Consider the following 17643-nt stretch of genomic DNA (forward strand, 5'->3'; position numbering starts at 1 on the left):
CCCCGTCCACCCCAGCAACTCCATCGTAAAGTTTGCAGACGACACCACCGTGGTGGGCTGCATCTCGGGGGGGACGAGGCGGCGTACAGGGATGAGATAGAGCAACTGAGCAAGCTGTGCAAGGTTAACAACCTGCTGCTGAACCAGTCAAAGACCCAGGAAATCATCGTGGACTTCAGGAGGAAAAAGTCAGAGATCCAGCCTCTGCTCATCGACGGAGAGAGCGTGGAGAGAGTCTCAACCCTCCGATTCCTGGGGGTGCACATACAGGATGACCTGTCCTGGAAGAACAACACAACAGCCACCATCAAGAAGGCACAACAGCGGCTCTACATCCTGAGAGTCCTCAGGAAGGAACACATCAAGCAGGAGATAATGGTGGCCTACTACCGCGGCGCAGTGGAGAGCATCCTCACCTACGGCATCTGCAACTGGTTCTCCAGCTGCACAACCGCGGAGAGAAATGCGCTACAGAGAGTCGTGAGAACAGCCCAGAAGATCACCGGCGCCCCCCTCCCCTCTCTGGAAGAGCTGTACAACACACGCTGTCTCAGGAAGGCCTCCAAGATCTCCAGAGACCCAACCCACCCTGGGTACGAACACTTTACCCGGCTGCCCTCGAAAAGGCGGTACAGGACCATGGCCGCAAGGACAAACAGACTGAAGCACAGCTTCTACCCCAGGGCCATCCAGGCCCTGAACACAGCAAAGACCTAGGTTCTGGGCCCTGGACAGTCTGGACGGATTGATGGCAGCTGCTGGACTGCAAAAAATTCAGGTGTAGTGCTGAGGCGCAAATATGTACATTTCTAGCCTGCAAACTGCGACACTTCAAATGAATGTGCAATAACACTATGTGCAATATGACAACCCTAGTCGTCTATCTGTACAGTATAGTATAGTGGATAGTGTACATAGCCTTTATTTATGTAAACCAGCTCCTTCCCTTCTTGTGTTTTTTTTTTTTTTTTTTTCCTAGCACCAGGGGAGGTCTCCTGTGCCCGCCCATTTTCAGTGATTTGGCCAATCACATATTGCCATGAAAAAAATTGCATTACATTGACTTCTATGAGAAACCACTTTCCTAGGGGAGGCCTGGCCTCCGTGTAGTACCTTTTTCCGCCACACGCGTGTATGAGTGCTGTTCTGCAGGATAAATATTAGAAATGGATGAAGTATTGTTCTGAATTGTATGTTGTGTGTCTGATAAAAAATATACTTTTTTAAATCTCTCTCTCTTCTCTCAAATTATTGGGGAGGCCAGGCCTCCTCCACCTCTATGGAGGAGCCTCCACTGGTTTCATACAATATTTTTGTTCAACCCCTTGAATTAAAGCTGAAAGTCTGCACTTAAATTACATCTCAATTGTTTCATTTCAAATCCATTGTGGTGGCATACAGAGCCAAAATTATGGAAATTGTGTCACTGTCCAAATACTTCCGGACCTAACTGTATGTGTAGTTATGTGTTTTTAGCATGTTGATGTTCTGTCAGTATGTTGTGATGTGCTAAACATGCAGTTAGATGTTCATAGCGATCTTCCTTTTTAAATGACCTTGCCCTGCTTGAAGACTTTTTCACCAGACCCTGTCACAAATGTATTTAGTCCACAGTCCACTGAAGATTAGTTCGAAACAAAGTATATGTGAGTGTGTTATTTTTGCCATAGGACAGCACTGTCAGTGACAATGGTGTCTTTATGGATTATAACATAAAAAGCTGTTGTACCCACAAAGATTCTTTGCATGAGCACACTATTTTGTGTCAACTCTAACACACCTGCATAACACTCCTCCTGAGTGTAAACCTTTAGTACCACATTAAATAGTTAAATCCATACTGCCAGCTCCTGATTTTGTGTAGTAATGCAGGTAATAGAAACCTGATGTAGTGGAAACAAGTGTATGTGTAAACTATAGGGTTAAGTGCAGGCTGTCCACACACCATTCCCAGCAGTGGTAGGAGGATGTGGTTGGGCGCTGGGGTGTGGAGAGGGAGGAGGTTGAGCTTGGCATCAACGAGGTTGAGGTAGACAGCGGGGGTGTTGGAAGGCTCAATACTGTCTGCTATCTCAGAATGTTGCAGAGAATGATGTGTCATCATCAAATCATCATTAGGCCTTTTGATGAAATGATACACGTCAGAGAGGCTGTGAAAACTCCAAGATCAGATTCAGTCTTTCTTCCCAGTGGGGAAGCTCATACATGAAACAGTGTGTGTCATGCTATGCTAAATCTCTCTCTCTGCTAAATCTCTCTCTCTCTCTCTCTCTCTCTCTCTCTCTATCTATCTATCTCTCTTTCTCTCTCTCTCTTTCTCTCTCTCTCTCTCTCTTGAAGGGTCTAACCTGAGATCCTTTGGAAACCGGCGCTCAAATGAATGACGACACCACCAACTACACCATGACGCTGTTCTCCAACCAGAGCCAATGGCAAGATGGCGCACTGTTCAACAACACCTCCCCTAACAACACCAGTGTCCTTCTCATCTCCCCGATGCTAAACAAGGCCATGAACATATCCATCATCATCATCCTCTTCATCACCCTGGTGTCCCTGGGATGCACGATGCATGTGGACAAGATCAAGGTGATAACACTGGTCGTCAACTTGCCTGGTAAAATAAGGGTGAAATAGTAGTTATACCCCTATTTTGGTTATATCCATTTTTGTTGTTGTTGTCTTAGTTTATTGTTTTTGTCTATTCTCTCCTTGTCTACCTAAATGTAAATGTATATTGTGGCATTTCTGTCTTAAATATACTATACATAGCTAACATTTTGGGTTTGGGAAAAAAGTGCCATACAAAGATGCATCCTTCTTCCCATTCAGGCCCACATATTGAAGCCCAAGGGATTGGTCATTGCAGTGGTGTCCCAGTATGGCATTATGCCTCTCGCAGCCTTCTGCCTGACCAAGGTTCGTACAGATTCATTCATCATTCCTTTATTAGCAGGAAATGTAGCCTGGGTGCCTGTATTATTCTACTTATGGATCTCTTTTTGTCAAGAAATGTAGCCTGTATTATTTGAGACAGATTATTCATAGACAATGTAAATATGTTGCAACTGTGTGGTATTTCAGGCTAATGTAGAACGGAATTTGACTACAATCCGTTTCCGTCTATTATATATGGCAGAGATTTCTGGCTAATGTTTACTTACAAAACACATCTAATGTTGATAATCTGACTCCAATTAATTATCACTGTGTGCATAGAAATGTTGAGTCAGTGCTTATTAGGACAACAAGGTAAGATGAGGTAATAGAATGAATAAATTAGGCTTTAATATAATGTATAGTTGTACATATCTAGTACAGAGCAAATCATTAATAGAGAAAAGTTACATTCTAGTATGTATATACAGTATATAAATATATATATACTGTATATAGAGAGATGATCAATGATCATTACAACATACTTACAACATGAAGACAACAATGCATTGAAACCAGCATTGAAACCAGGAGCCATTGATAAGGACCAGCCAATCATCATTCATTCAATCATTCACTCATTGAACTCAACTCATAACATTACAGATTTGACACCTCAAGACATTCCCCTCTGGAGGGTGGTATTTTGACTTCAGGGAAATTGCCCTTTTACACTAACAAGAATAGCAATAGCAAGCTAGTGATAAGACCATAACTACTCAGTTACTGTATGTGGTTGGGACCTGTGTGTGTGTGTGTGTGTGTGTGTGTGTGTGTGTGTGTGTGTGTGTGTGTGTGTGTGTACTCCAGGTGTTTCAGATAGGCTCTCTGGAAGCAGTATCGGTGCTGATCTGTGGCTGCTGTCCTGGGGGAACAGCCTCCAACATCCTGGCTCTGGCTATAAAGGGGGACATGAACCTCAGGTACACAGCACTCTCAACTACTCTTATCCTAACTATCAGTGCAGAACTTCATGCACTGAGAATAGTTTTGACACCTTAGTGTAAATATACAGTGCCTATGTAATGTCACTGTATCATTATGTGGCATTCTGGGATGACAAGAAATCAAGAATGCAGAAACGAATTTCCATGCAACCAAGCACTGGTATAGATTGTTGACCCTATAGATAAGTCAGACATTGAACAAGATAAAACCCCTTCACATTAAACATAATGTTCCAGCAAACAAACAAAGGAGAACGTGTTGACTATGTCGAGTTCTTAAAGAGGTTTCCTGGTATAAGCCTTAAAAGAATAGTATTCATGGTGGAATGGACATCTCATCATGTGGATTCATATTATGATAATACTTTTATGATGTCGCCAAATGAGGCAGGCTATTCAACTCTGTGTTATTGGGTGAGTGCCAACTGTTGTAGAGGAGAGGTGATGACCTGCTCTCCAGATCATTCAGCAAATCATAACATTACAGTAACCGCCCAGTCAGTCATTAACGCCTTACCTAGATTCACCCCTTACCTACTGTATAAACCTGCATAGGAATGAGGCATGTAAGTTTGTGTGACACCTTGTATATTGAGCCGATAACAGATTGTCTGATAACTTTTGCTCTGCTATCTGGAATGGAATACAATGCCATAAAACCATTAACCAGGGCCAGAATATGATGCTGTGTCTTAGCACACTATGAAAAAACCTGCTTCAGTAAAACAGAAAAATACAATAGGGACATAATATATGAGCTGGTGATAAATGTTATGTTCAGTGTCTGTTACCTGCTGCAACTATATAGACAATTTGTCAGTCTTAACAAGAGGATTCTGACCCTGTACCTCTCTCTCTCTCTCTGTCTCTCTGTATGTGTGTGTGTATGTGTGTGTGTGTGTGTGTGTGTGTGTGTGTATGTGTGTGTGTATGTGTGTGTGTATGTGTGTGTGTGTGTGTATGTGTGTGTGTGTGTGTATGTGTGTGTGTGTATGTGTGTGTGTGTGTGTCTCTCGCTCTGTCTGTTCCTTAGTATTGTGATGACCACCTGCTCCACAGTGCTGGCGCTAGGCATGATGCCCCTGCTCCTCTTCCTATACTGCCAAGGCTACTCCAACCTGGCGAGTGCTGTGCCCTACACTGGCATCACCCTCGCCCTGGTCATGACCCTGGTGCCCTGTGGCATCGGCATCCTTATCAACTACTACAGGCCGCAGTACTCCAACATCGTTACTAGGGTACACCAGTTGGGAATACACGGCACACAAATCCACACACACATGCAAGCAAGCACACACGCTACACACACATACAGTACATACAGACTGTTTGTAAAAAAGTGTTGTGCATTGGAGAGTATGTGACCATTGCGCTGTTCTGTCCTACCCCTCTCAGGTAGGGTTATCCATCATGTCTGTCTTTATGGTGTTGCTTAGCATCGGGACCAGCTACTTGTTCGGTGGCGCGATCCTGACGGGGTCAGTGCTGTCCCCTCCTCTCATAGCTACTGCAGCCCTCATGCCCCTCATAGGGTACACCTTAGGATTTGTCCTCTCCACCATCTTCAAAATCAACCAATCGTAAGTTGTTGATGATGATGATGATGATGATGAGGATGATATGCCTTTTCAATGGCTGCATAACTAATAATGAAATGATCTGTCTGCTACGCTTGCAAGTCAATTCAGACATGTTTTTAAGTATTATTTTTGATACACATCGCCGGATCAAGATATGTAAAGTAAATTGATGCAGCTATGAGTCAGTGTCAGTAAATGACCCCTATCCTCTTCTTCAGGGGCCGGAGGACAGTCGCCATGGAGACGGGCTGTCAGAACGTCCAGCTGTGTCTCACCATCCTGAAGGTGGCCTTCCCCCCTGAGGTGATTGGTGCGCTCTTCCTGTTCCCTATGGTGTTCTGCGTGTTCCAGTTGGCAGAGGCCTTCATCATCATCCTGCTGTTCAGGTGCCACCAGAGGCTCACAGCACCGGCCAAAGGTAGGCAAGACCGTCTGAGAGTATGACATACCTCAAACCAGGGGTAAAAAATGTATGGATTCCTGGTGGGACCAAAGGCAAAATAGAATGCTGAAATAAAACTCACTTTCAGAACTCTGTTCCTGTAGCCCCCCTCCCCCCATTTCCACCCCTACCTCAGTCATATAGAGTGTAAAAAAAGTGTACCAGTGGAGGCTCCCCTGATGTATACTGTATATGTATATATGTATATATGGCTTTGACATACAGTACTATGGAGTGTTGAATGTTTTATAGATGTTAGGATAGACTCAGTGGCGTACCGCAAAATCCCGAGGCCCCCCCGCAAGGTGGCGGCGGGGGCCCTTTCGCAACGGAGGTTAAAAAAACGTGTTTTTTAGAATTCAATTCAATTCAATTCAATTCAATTCAATTCAATTCAATTCAATTCAATTCAATTCAATTCAATTCTACTTTATTCGCCATGTGCAGTGCACTAGGAACATGACTTGGCATTCTACCATGCTAAACAAGCTACAGTACATACAACAGCAAGACGACAACACAAACACAACAATACTCAAGACAAAATATTCAGAACATCCAGCTGTGTCTCACCATCCGGAGTTTATCAAAAAATCTGGGCTTATTTTGATAAATGTCGCAATATTTCTAAAAACAATGTGGGAATATTTGTATATGACTTGCGAGATTTATAAAAAATAAGCCTGGATTTTCCGTTAGCGACGTTGATGGAATACCCCCCTGGTATTATTATATATTGTATATATGTGGTCTGAAGTGGCATAAAAAAAATAACGGGGTGTAATACCTGCTTGGTAATTCTCTACATCAGCCTCATGAACCCAATCAACCAGACTTTATTAATAGAGCACATTTCATATTTCACAGATGTGCTTGACAGGAAAAATAAAGCTGATATAAAAGGTTAAAGAAAGTATAGAATGGAGTTAGACTGACTGTGTGATATCTCTCTCTCTTGCTCTCTCTCCTCCTCTCTCTTTCTTTCTTTCTCTTCCACAGAGAAGCAGCTGTACCAGAAGGTCATCGGGAAGCCAGAGGACATGAAGGAGCCAAATGGCGTTTGAGCTGAAAGGATGTTCTTTGATTGTTACTCAACAGTGTTCTGTCTCTATGGTGTGACCTCAGTCTGTGCATCCATGAGAGAAACTGACACTATGGCCCAATCCCATTTATCATTTTTACCCCTACCCCTCGTTTTGGAGTGCCCCTCGCTTTTCAGCTTGCCTCTCGGGAACAGAGTTACAAGGGGTAGTGGTTGAAATCTTCCCCTATGAAATGGGACAACCCTTCAAGACACTGTTACGTCATCAGTAGTATCATAGAAAAGCATGGACACTCACGATTTGTTCACAACTTAAGTTTCACGCTATTAATCCATCAAACAAGTCATCAAATAGAAAAGAACAATGCTTCATTACCAGGCCAGTTCATGACAGAATAGCGGTGCTCTGTAGGCTAGCAACCCGTGCTCCTACCCTGTCAGTCTGCACTGATATTAGAGGAGCGGTAACAAGCGGTAACTTCGCGGCTGGAACTTAAATTACATTTTGGGTGTCAAATGCCATCAAAGGGGGGAAATGCAACATTAAAATATGTCAAAATGCGGTACACAAATCAGCCTTAAAACATTGTTGTAATGTTAGATAGCTAGCTAGAGCTACTAGCATACTAGCTACTAGCATACTAGCGGCATACTATTGTTTTTGTTATGCTTGTTATAAAGAAAATGTCTATAATACATTGAAATGACATTAAAATAAGATAATACGATGGTTATCATCATTTAAAAAATCTTTATTAACAAAGAAAATATTTGTTTTATTTTGTTGCTTGTGCGTTTGCCATTATCTTGCAGATGATTCGCAAGGCATTCTGGGAGATTTCAACACTCGATTTTAACCCTCGCTTTGGTGTGCCTCAGTTTGGTGGGCCATCCCTCTCACTTCGCCCTCTCCCTCCAAGCCAACAAGAATCGGGACACCCTGGCCTAACCCTACACGTGAACACGCAAAATGGAGGAATAGGGCTTAGTGGTAGGGCCAAGGGGTGAATTGGGATTGGGTTTTAGCTTGGAGTTAAAACTGAAAATGTAATACTGACAACATGTTTACTGACAACTTGCCGGGGACTACAGCTGGAAATTAGCCATGATTTAGCTGCTCCTTTTACGGCACAGTTAATTAATGGGGACTGTCCACGAAATTATAAACTAATAAACTAATACTTGGCTGTTTGTTTTATACTGATGCTCACTGATGCTTTTCCTTGCTGAGAATGAAAAGGACTTCTACAACATGCTGAACATTGTTCATGTGTACTGAAATGGAGACTTCGAGAATCAAGAACAAACACAGATTATGCATTTTAGGAAAAAGAGTGACCAGAGAAGCCCACACAACTTTTATTTTGGTCCCACTGATTTATTACATTATACAGTATATGACCTTCGAAAATGGCATTAGAACACTTGCAGAGTCGGCAGGGAGAGTATTGGGGTCAGTCTTCAACACATGTTAAGACCATGGATACTCCTTTATAGATCTTGTATACTGTATGTCCTGTAGTGGTGAAGGTGTCTGTGGATTCAGAGAAATGTAATACTGTGCAGAACAGAGCCATCTGCTGCTTTATTGGTGTGCACAAACTGACTCTGAACGTAGCCTCCTGTGGAGACAGGAACCCTGTATGGTTACTCTGAACGTAGCCACCTGTGGAGACAGGAACCCTGTATGGTTACTCTGAACGTAGCCTCCTGTGGAGACAGGAACCCTGTATGGTTACTCTGAACGTAGCCTCCTGTGGAGACAGGAACCCTGTATGGTTACTCTGAACGTAGCCTCCTGTGGAGACAGGAACCCTGTATGGTTACTCTGAACGTAGCCACCTGTGGAGACAGGAACCCTGTATGGTTACTCTGAACGTAGCCACCTGTGGAGACAGGAACCCTGTATGGTTACTCTGAACGTAGCCACCTGTGGAGACAGGAACCCTGTATGGTTACTCTGAACGTAGCCACCTGTGGAGACAGGAACCCTGTATGGTTACTCTGAACGTAGCCTCCTGTGGAGACAGGAACCCTGTATGGTTACTCTGAACGTAGCCACCTGTGGAGACAGGAACCCTGTATGGTTACTCTGAACGTAGCCACCTGTGGAGACAGGAACCCTGTATGGTGACTCTGAATGTAGCCACCTGTGGAGACAGGAACCCTGTATGGTTACTCTGAACGTAGCCACCTGTGGAGACAGGAACCCTGTATGGTTACTCTGAACGTAGCCACCTGTGGAGACAGGAACCCTGTATGGTTACTCTGAACGTAGCCACCTGTGGAGACAGGAACCCTGTATGGTTACTCTGAACGTAGCCACCTGTGGAGACAGGAACCCTGTATGGTTACTCTGAACGTAGCCACCTGTGGAGACAGGAACCCTGTATGGTTACTCTGAACGTAGCCACCTGTGGAGACAGGAACCCTGTATGGTTACTCTGAACGTAGCCACCTGTGGAGACAGGAACCCTGTATGGTTACTCTGAACGTAGCCACCTGTGGAGACAGGAACCCTGTATGGTTACTCTGAACGTAGCCACCTGTGGAGACAGGAACCCTGTATGGTTAGGCATAAAGGTGATGGAACAGACTAGTAAACATGCCAGATATGCCACAAATATTCTCTCATAATTTTCCATGGACCAGGGCACTATTAGTACCCTGAACCCTACTTAGGGTGACTAAACCTACAAAAAAAGAAGAAGCTACGATCAGACACTCTGAATCCTAGAAGAGGATATATTATATTTATTATGTGATCATGGGGAAGTTGAAAATGAACTGCATTTTATGTTTTACTGTCCTTTGTACAACGATTTAAGAACTAGGCTCCTGTGGAAACCATACTATGGAGGACGGATCGTGCCACAATGAAATACAATACACACATCAAAATGCAATACGTGTATTGAAATGCAAATGCAAAAATACTGAATATCTGTGGCAAAATGAAATCAATACAGCCGTATTGTATTTCGAGATGAGTGCATTGCATTTTCGATGTGTGCACATTGCATTTCGAGATGAGTGCATTGCATTTTCGATGTGTACACATTGCATTTTGAGATGTGTGCATTACATTTCGAGATGAGTTTTAGCACAATAGGCACGTGATGAAGTTCTAGTGATGTTTTGGCTGGTTTTGCGGCTTGGGGGAGTGGCTGTAACAGAACGGTCGTAAGGTTATGGACCTTACCAACTACATCTACCTGGAGGACGCATGAGGTGTGACATGGTTGTTCACTGAATGCTCTGCAAGATCAATTCAGCAGCGTGTTCTAGAGAAAACCAGTGATGAATTGATACTTACATCCAACACATTGGGCGAGTATGTGTTACATTAATCAAGTAAAGTATTGTGAAAACATTATATATCCTCTTCCAATTCAGTTTCGAAGAACTTCTAACGACAAGTGGCACAGATTTCTTGGTGGAAGTTTCACTTTAATTTCAAATACCGACATTCACAAAATGTCTCACTCTATTTAAAACTGTTTTTATTGGTCAACGTGTCTAATCATTTCAGTTTTCCATACAAATGTACTCAGAGGAAAAAAAGACAAAAACACTATGCTTAGCGTACAAAAGGTTTTTTATTTGTCCAAACTATTGTCTAGGAGTTTGTGTTCAAACTCTTCTGTACAACAGTACCATTACGCACAGTCCTTTTCGTAATTCACAATACATTGTAAAAAGGAAATCTAAATGGTTTACAGAAACGAAAAGTATGTATTCATGCAAACACTCAATACAATGGGTAAAAAAGAAAAAGGCATGTACATCTATGTTTCAAAGTGTTATTGTTAACGGAATTTAAAACATTTTACCGCCCGCCAAAAAAACAAAAAAACAAAGAAAGATCACTGACACTAGAAAAAAAAACTCTATATAAAAAAAAAAAGAAGAAAAAAAAAAGAATCACAGCATAAAACAACCCCAAACTGTCACATCCCAACATTAACATTAGAATGGCTCTACCCAAAGCCTTTGTCAGACACATTCATAACCATGCAATGGATTTATATCAACAGCTCATGATATCTGAGCTGCAAACCGCACAGGCCACTGAAGGGAATCACATATGAGCTTTGATAGAAAATAAACAAAATTAACAACAACATTCCATCCACTATTCCATGTAAAAATACTGACTGAAACAAAGCAAATACAACCCTCTCCCCCTCCTTCGAAGGTTATATACTAAATGCTCCAGCTCAACAAAACCCCAGACTCAGAATCAGAGAAGGCCAGGCTGTTCCTGAACACATCCCACGTACAGTATAGGTCAGCCATATCTAGAGGGGCGGGGGGGAACGTTGAGGAGAAATACAGGAAGGGAAGCCAGTACTGCTGGGTAAAATAGTTCCTGGCCTTGTAGTCTTAATAAAATGGTGTGGTTAGTGTGTGTGTGTATCAGTATGTGTGTATACGAAAGGTGTATGTATCCACGTCTATGTGTGTATATCAGTATGTGTGTATATGGAAGGTGTATGCATCCACGTCTGTGTGTGTGTTTTCACATTAAATGACTTCTCAGTGGCGACTATCTGTGGACAGGGAGCGAGAGCGGGAACGAGAGCGGGAACGAGAGCGTGAGGGTGAGCGTGCGCGCTGCGCAGGCGGAGGGGAGGGGGGGGAGGCAGACTTGCTGGTCTTGGAAGGGCGCTTGGCAGGCTCCTTGGCTCTCTGGACCGGGGGAGAGCCGCGGGCTGGCGGGGAGCCGCGAGGCGGCGGGGTGCCGCTGCGGGAGCGGGAGCGAGAGCGGGAACGGTTGTAGGTCTTGGGGCTGCGGGACTTGGGGCTGCGGGACCGGGAGCGCCGGGGGGTTCTGGAGCGGGACTGGGAGCGGCCACGGGAGCGGGAGCGGGAGCGAGAGGAGCTGCGGGAGCGAGAGCGACTCCTGGAAGACCTGGTGGAGGAAGAGAGAAGCCAGTCAGTCCTACTCTTACTATTGCACTGAGGCCCTGTTTGCATATTTTGATTTAACATCTTTACCCTGTCTTGCCCCCCCCCCCGGCTCATGTTACAAAACAGGATAGAGAAGCCAATGGTAATGGTATTATTCTTTAATGCTAATAGCTGGGTGGGGACGGAAAGGGTCGTACTCACCTTTTCTTAGCTGCCTCAATGAGTTTGATTTTCCTTCCATTGATTTCCTTCCCAGACAGTTTATCAAGGGCATTTTTCAGATCGCTGTAAGATGCAAACTCAACCACCCTGTAGAGAGAGGACAACCAGGAGGAAACAATATGAGGACTGAGAATAAAATGATTGTAGAATGCATTAGAAAGGGACTTGGGAACAGTAGCTGATGAAAATAAGCATGTACACAATGTGAGAGTATGGAGAAGTGTGCATGTCCACAATGTGAGAGTATGGAGAAGTGTGCATGTACACAATGTGAGAGTATGGAGAAGTGTGCATGTCCACAATGTGAGAGTATGGAGAAGTGTGCATGTCCACAATGTGAGAGTATGGAGAAGTGTGCATGTCCACAATGTGAGAGTATGGAGAAGTGTGCATGTCCACAATGTGAGAGTATGGAGAAGTGTGCCGTACCCTTCGTTGAGCTTGGGACGGTGGGCGTCGGCGAATGTGACCTCTCCGGCCTGTCTCATGAAATCTTTCAAGTCCTACACACAAGACAAGCCAAGTCAGGGCTGCACTCACACACACAAGCTACAAAGCATGAATAAACCCAAGAGAGAAAAGGTTAGGTAATACAGTAAAACTCTAGAGGCAGGCTACCGAAAGGTGACGAGGAGAGGGGTCCAACAATCTCAGAGGTGACATCCAATTAGCTTTTTGGCTGGTTCATCAACACAAAGTAGTTGATTTTTTATCTGATTTTGTTGACTATCTGTACTATCTTGTATCTGTTAGCTCCTTTTTAACTGCTTTTGGCAATATCATGTGTGATCGAGTATGTGTGTGTGTGTGTGTGTGTGTGTGTGTGTGTGTGTGTGCGTGCGTTTAGTACAATGAGTGCACATCAATAGTTTGGACTCCAAAATGATTGGACCCCCCCCACTCTCTTTACAACTACACAAAGCAAAAATAAATAACATCTGCATGAACCTGCAGAGGAGCTGTGTGGGCAGCATATGGCACTACAGAGCCCCGCTTTCTCTGGCTAGGAGGGCACAGGGCTCACCGCCTTGGCCGCCCCGTCTTGGCACCCCCCTCAGTGTAGAGAGTGAACAGGGTGGAAGAGAGGAAACTATATACCTGAGAGAGACCCCATTGGAGCGGGCCGCAGGCTCTCCTAGCCCATCATAACCACGGGATAACAGCAGATTTTATCCTCGGGCACCTGGGTGGAACTCACTCTCGCTCGCGTTGTGCGGAACACCAGGGGGGAAGGGGGGGAAGATAGATCGATCGAAGCCTCTCAAATTAACGAACCCATCGATCAATACGCCACCACCACCGACTCTTTTTCTCTCTCCTCTCCTCTCTCTCTGCCCCTCTCTGTATGTTTTCTCTCTCCCTCATTCAGCGCGGCGCGCCCGCCGTTGCACCCCCCCACCAGCGGGGGCCGGCGCGTGCGAGCGAAGGGGGCAGCCAGCACCTCTAGAGGGAGGGGGGGCAGGGGCCCGCCAACCCCCCCCCAAGCGAGCGCTCATAGGACCAGCTGGACTAGGAGTGGAACACACTGGCTGGCACGACAAGCTCAACCCAGAGAGAAGGACCCTGAAGGGGTTAACTCCGCCATAAGCGAGCTCTTCCATACGAGACAACAGTCAGGCTGGCAAATAAAGGGGTGAAGAATTGGTTAAAATTAAAAACAGACAAATTAGTTGTGTTTTTTCTTCTATTAAAATCAACTGCATTTCTTTTGATGCAGAGCTATGTCTAGTTTCACTGGAAGCCCTCGAGAGAGCAGTGATCATTCATCAGAGCAACTTGGGCCTATCACAACACAGTATAGTGCTGATGTTTGACACTTATTTGCTCTCAGCCCATTATTACCACCACTGTTAATTCCAATATTTTTTTTAGATCTTTATCATAACACGGAAATGTTCATGAATACCAAAACTGGAGTGAACCAGACTGTTGATCTGAGATCATTACTAGAGTAGGTAAGCTGAGCAGTGGGGCTTGGTGTAATCAGAGCTACTGGTTTGAGTTACTAACAGGCAGGCAGAGGGACCACGCCCGGGCTGAGGACTCACCTGCCAGCTGACGCGTGACGACAGGTTCTCCACGATGAGCCGGTTCTCTGTGCGCATCGGAGGGGGGTTCCTACTGGAAGACAGTGTTAAGACAAAAAAGGCCTGCAAAAAAACCAAACAACCAGCTGACGGGCTGACTTTTTGTGAATCATAAAGACAGGAAGGCAGTGATCACTCCTGGAGGGCCACAGTATTTTGCTCTAGATCAATAGTGACACCTGGTTCAGCTCATCAAGGTTTTGAAGCTCAGCTGATTGAACTGATCAGGTGGGACGACATATGACTGGGACAAAGACCTGGACCCTCCTGCAGCTCAAGAGCAGAATATGAGTATCGCTGGTCTCCGGCGTGAACACGCCCCCTTACCTCCGACTGTCCTGGGAGCCGCGGCCGTAGCGGTCGGGGAAGCGCCCGCCTCCTCCGCCTCCGCCTCCGCCTCCTCCTCCTCCGCCCGCTCCTCCGCCACCTCTGCCTCGCCCACCACGCAGACGCACACGGGCGTGCTCGATGGTCACCCTGGGAGACGGAGCAAAGAGGACGAAAGACCTTGAGAAAAGACCACCAGACTGAGGACAATCTTTTTTTAATCAAGGTTATTCTCTGATATTGGGCAGTCACTGGATACACACGCTAGAATGGCATCTAAAAAGAATTAGCTATCAAACGCATTTCTTCAAAATCGATAGGCTATTTTGACATTATGATTGGATGATCGTAACTTTTTTTGTGGATTCTGAAAGAGTGCGTGTGCATTCTCTAACTAGCTGCAACATTAGATGGATTTGGTGGCGCCAGCGACGTGATTTAAATGTATTGAAATGTGGCCGATACAAAGACAGTGATTGTCTGATCTTCCATTGTGAATGGGTGGTCAATAGAGTGCAGCAGTGTGTTTTTCTTGTCACGTGTAACCTGAGGATTCCCAGAAATGGCAAAATGTCAATGAAGAAAAAGGTCAACTTGTTCTTGTCGTTTTCAATGTCAATGTCATCAAAATTGATTGCAGCTACCATGCCCAGATAGTGATAACCTTGGTCATGGAGCCAGCCAAGGTGTTGATTACCTCAAGCTCTTGTATAAACATTCACTTTACATTCATTTAATTATACTCACTATATAAAAACCGTATACAGTAATACCATGCACTGCCTACATTCATATTCTACATAATATAACTATACATACCATATTGATATCCAATGTATATTCACTTTATATTCATTTATTTATAGTCACTAATACCATGCACTGTCTACACTATCAAGTCTTTTGCACCATGTCACTATTTGCACTCTGGTTAGATGCCAAACTACATTTCGTAGTCGTAGCAATGACAATACAGTTTAATCTAATCTTATCTAGTGCCTAAACCTACCTCTCATTGCAGAGCTCTTTGCCATCTAGTTCATATACTGCATCTTCGGCATCCCTGGGATCATCAAACTCCTGGGAAAAGAATACAACAGGAAAACATTCAGACATATTTGACATTAGATGGGTAGATGAACTCCAGGGGGGACTTCAGGTGTATAAACTGGTCAGACAGTTAAACACAAAATCTCAATATATAGGCTACAATACGAATACAGATAGTTGACATAACAAATACAAAATAAGTACAATGTTCAATCAATGTTAATTTAAAAGTCTTGATGTTAGCACAACACTGTTAAGGGTTCTCTTGGTCCTGAGAGGCAACAACCTCCAGTATATCTACATGGCAACACCTCCTACTTGGTGTTCAGAGGTCAGGCGATATCTCCTCACCCATGTGTTGAGGTCTTTGCATATCTCCACGGGCCCTTTGTTTGTACCCCACTATTTCCCCCTACTGACCTGTGCAACTCTCTAGACTAGAGTGTCCTGATTCACAAATAAATGCGAGTAATAAGTAGGCTGAAGGTTATGTTGAATAACTACTACATTGTAAAGCCATGTTCTCATTTAGAGTTCGGTGTGTGCATCATGTGTGTGGACTTGAATGAATGAATGAAACATGGGACACGGACCACAAATCCAAAGCCTCGTTTCAGGTCGATGTCTCGGATGCGGCCGTATCCTTTGAAGAATCTCTCCACATCCTTTTCCCTTGCAGAGGGATTCAACCGGCCAATAAATATGCGACAGCCACTCATTCTTGGCTGAAAGTTAAACAGTTAAAACACATGGTCATTAAGTGAAGACAGCACAACAGCAGGACAGACATTGCCTCAAGCTATTGCAAACGGAGACCGTTCCAATGGTGACGCCCCATCGGCGGCTAGGCCTGACTCTCACAGCACTGGAGCTAGCTCGCTGGCTAGGCTACCAGCGTTTTCACTTTATATGAAAACTAAAGTCTTTCGACGGGTTTTGCATAATCAAAACATCATGCCTAAAACATCAATACAAACAACTACTCGCATCATGGCAACCTGGCTACATTTCGCATATGCATTTGTGTCGCGCTTAAGTGAAACCGAAACCCTCAACAATTCGCAATTGTAACATCGATAACATACCTTGATAGCCACGGTCAATTGAATTTAGCGACCGACACGAGTAGGTCAAAGACATTCTACTATCAATCGACATATTTGCTAACATTAGCGGTGTTGTAAACATACCTTTGAGTTGTCTTTCTCCGGAGGAATAACCTTGCTAGCGAATACTTGAAAATCCACTGGTGAGACGCACACAAAATGGAGCCTGCTTTTACTTGGCTGTGCAAGGACACTGTCGAAGATATTCACTTACAGTCGGTCCTTCTGTTATTTGGCCACTAGGTGTCGCTCAGACACAAGATTCACGACTGATGCCCGTAACAAGGGGGATGTCATGAGTGTTACTTTGTCTTTGATGTCGGAGACCCCAGTCACACCACCCCACCACGGCTATGCCACTCAAACAAACAGGATCATTACAGCCAATCACCAACGCAATCATAATCTAACCACGCCTCCCTCTTTGCAAACTCACCACACCTGTTACTATTCAAGCTAATGAGCAATCCTCTCCTTACATCACCCTATATATTAGTGATATCTTCTGTGTGTTTGTATAATATGTAATTATGTCAGCTGTGTGTGCGCATGGTGTGGTCTCCCTTCATAGTCTTATGTTTGACAGTTTGTTTTGTTGTGCTGTAAAGGAAATGATGTGGGGTTGGAGTGCCCTTGAAAGGTCAAATAATAATAAAAGCCTACTAGTTGGACAGGGCCTACCAGTCTTTGAGAAGGTAGCCTCATATCATCAGCTTTAAAACATGTTTGACCTTCTGTGGGCTGGCATTCTTCCCAAGGTGTTAAGTATGTAGGTCTATGGTGCATGTCAATGAGAGCTGAAGTAGGCTCTGCCCCTTTTGTTTTTGTTACCAGAAGCACATAGTCAGTTTCACTATGTTTCAATTTAAGCTTTCGTGGGATTTTTTTGGGGATTTGCTATTCTATACATTTTTGGAAAGGGCATTGTATGAGGAATCAGAAAAGATATGTTTCCATTTGCACAGATGTCTGAAAGGCGGCCATCT

The 17643-nt window shown here is 44.4% G+C and overlaps 2 protein-coding genes across 3 annotated transcripts; one reads left to right on the forward strand and one right to left on the reverse strand.

Moving 5' to 3' along the window:
• Positions 1 to 2511: 2511 nt before the first annotated feature.
• slc10a1 (solute carrier family 10 member 1) lies at positions 2512 to 6973 on the forward strand (the record flags this gene model as incomplete). Its single annotated transcript, XM_080524519.1, has 7 exons — positions 2512 to 2589; positions 2833 to 2919; positions 3751 to 3863; positions 4921 to 5125; positions 5283 to 5467; positions 5686 to 5885; positions 6909 to 6973. The coding sequence occupies 7 exons, from the start codon at positions 2512 to 2514 to the stop codon at positions 6971 to 6973; spliced, it is 933 nt and encodes a 310-aa protein (XP_080380645.1).
• Positions 6974 to 10515: 3542 nt separating this feature from the next.
• srsf5b (serine and arginine rich splicing factor 5b) lies at positions 10516 to 16825 on the reverse strand. Of its 2 annotated transcripts, none has more exons than XM_080544262.1 (8): positions 16742 to 16825; positions 16145 to 16276; positions 15511 to 15581; positions 14502 to 14651; positions 14136 to 14205; positions 12517 to 12590; positions 12067 to 12174; positions 10516 to 11866 (listed from the first exon to the last, which is right to left on the reverse strand). In XM_080544262.1, exons 2-8 carry the CDS (start codon positions 16268 to 16270, stop codon positions 11491 to 11493), a joined length of 975 nt encoding a protein of 324 aa, XP_080400388.1. In that variant the 5' UTR covers positions 16271 to 16276; positions 16742 to 16825; the 3' UTR covers positions 10516 to 11490. The 2 variants fall into 2 exon arrangements, with proteins under 2 accessions (XP_080400388.1, XP_080400387.1); XM_080544261.1 differs by having other exon boundaries at positions 14136 to 14208.
• Positions 16826 to 17643: the final 818 nt, after the last annotated feature.

The sequence above is a fragment of the Nansenia antarctica genome, assembly GCF_963989245.1.
Source record: "Nansenia antarctica genome assembly, chromosome: 1".
NCBI classification, from domain to species: Eukaryota; Metazoa; Chordata; class Actinopteri; order Argentiniformes; family Microstomatidae; genus Nansenia; species Nansenia antarctica.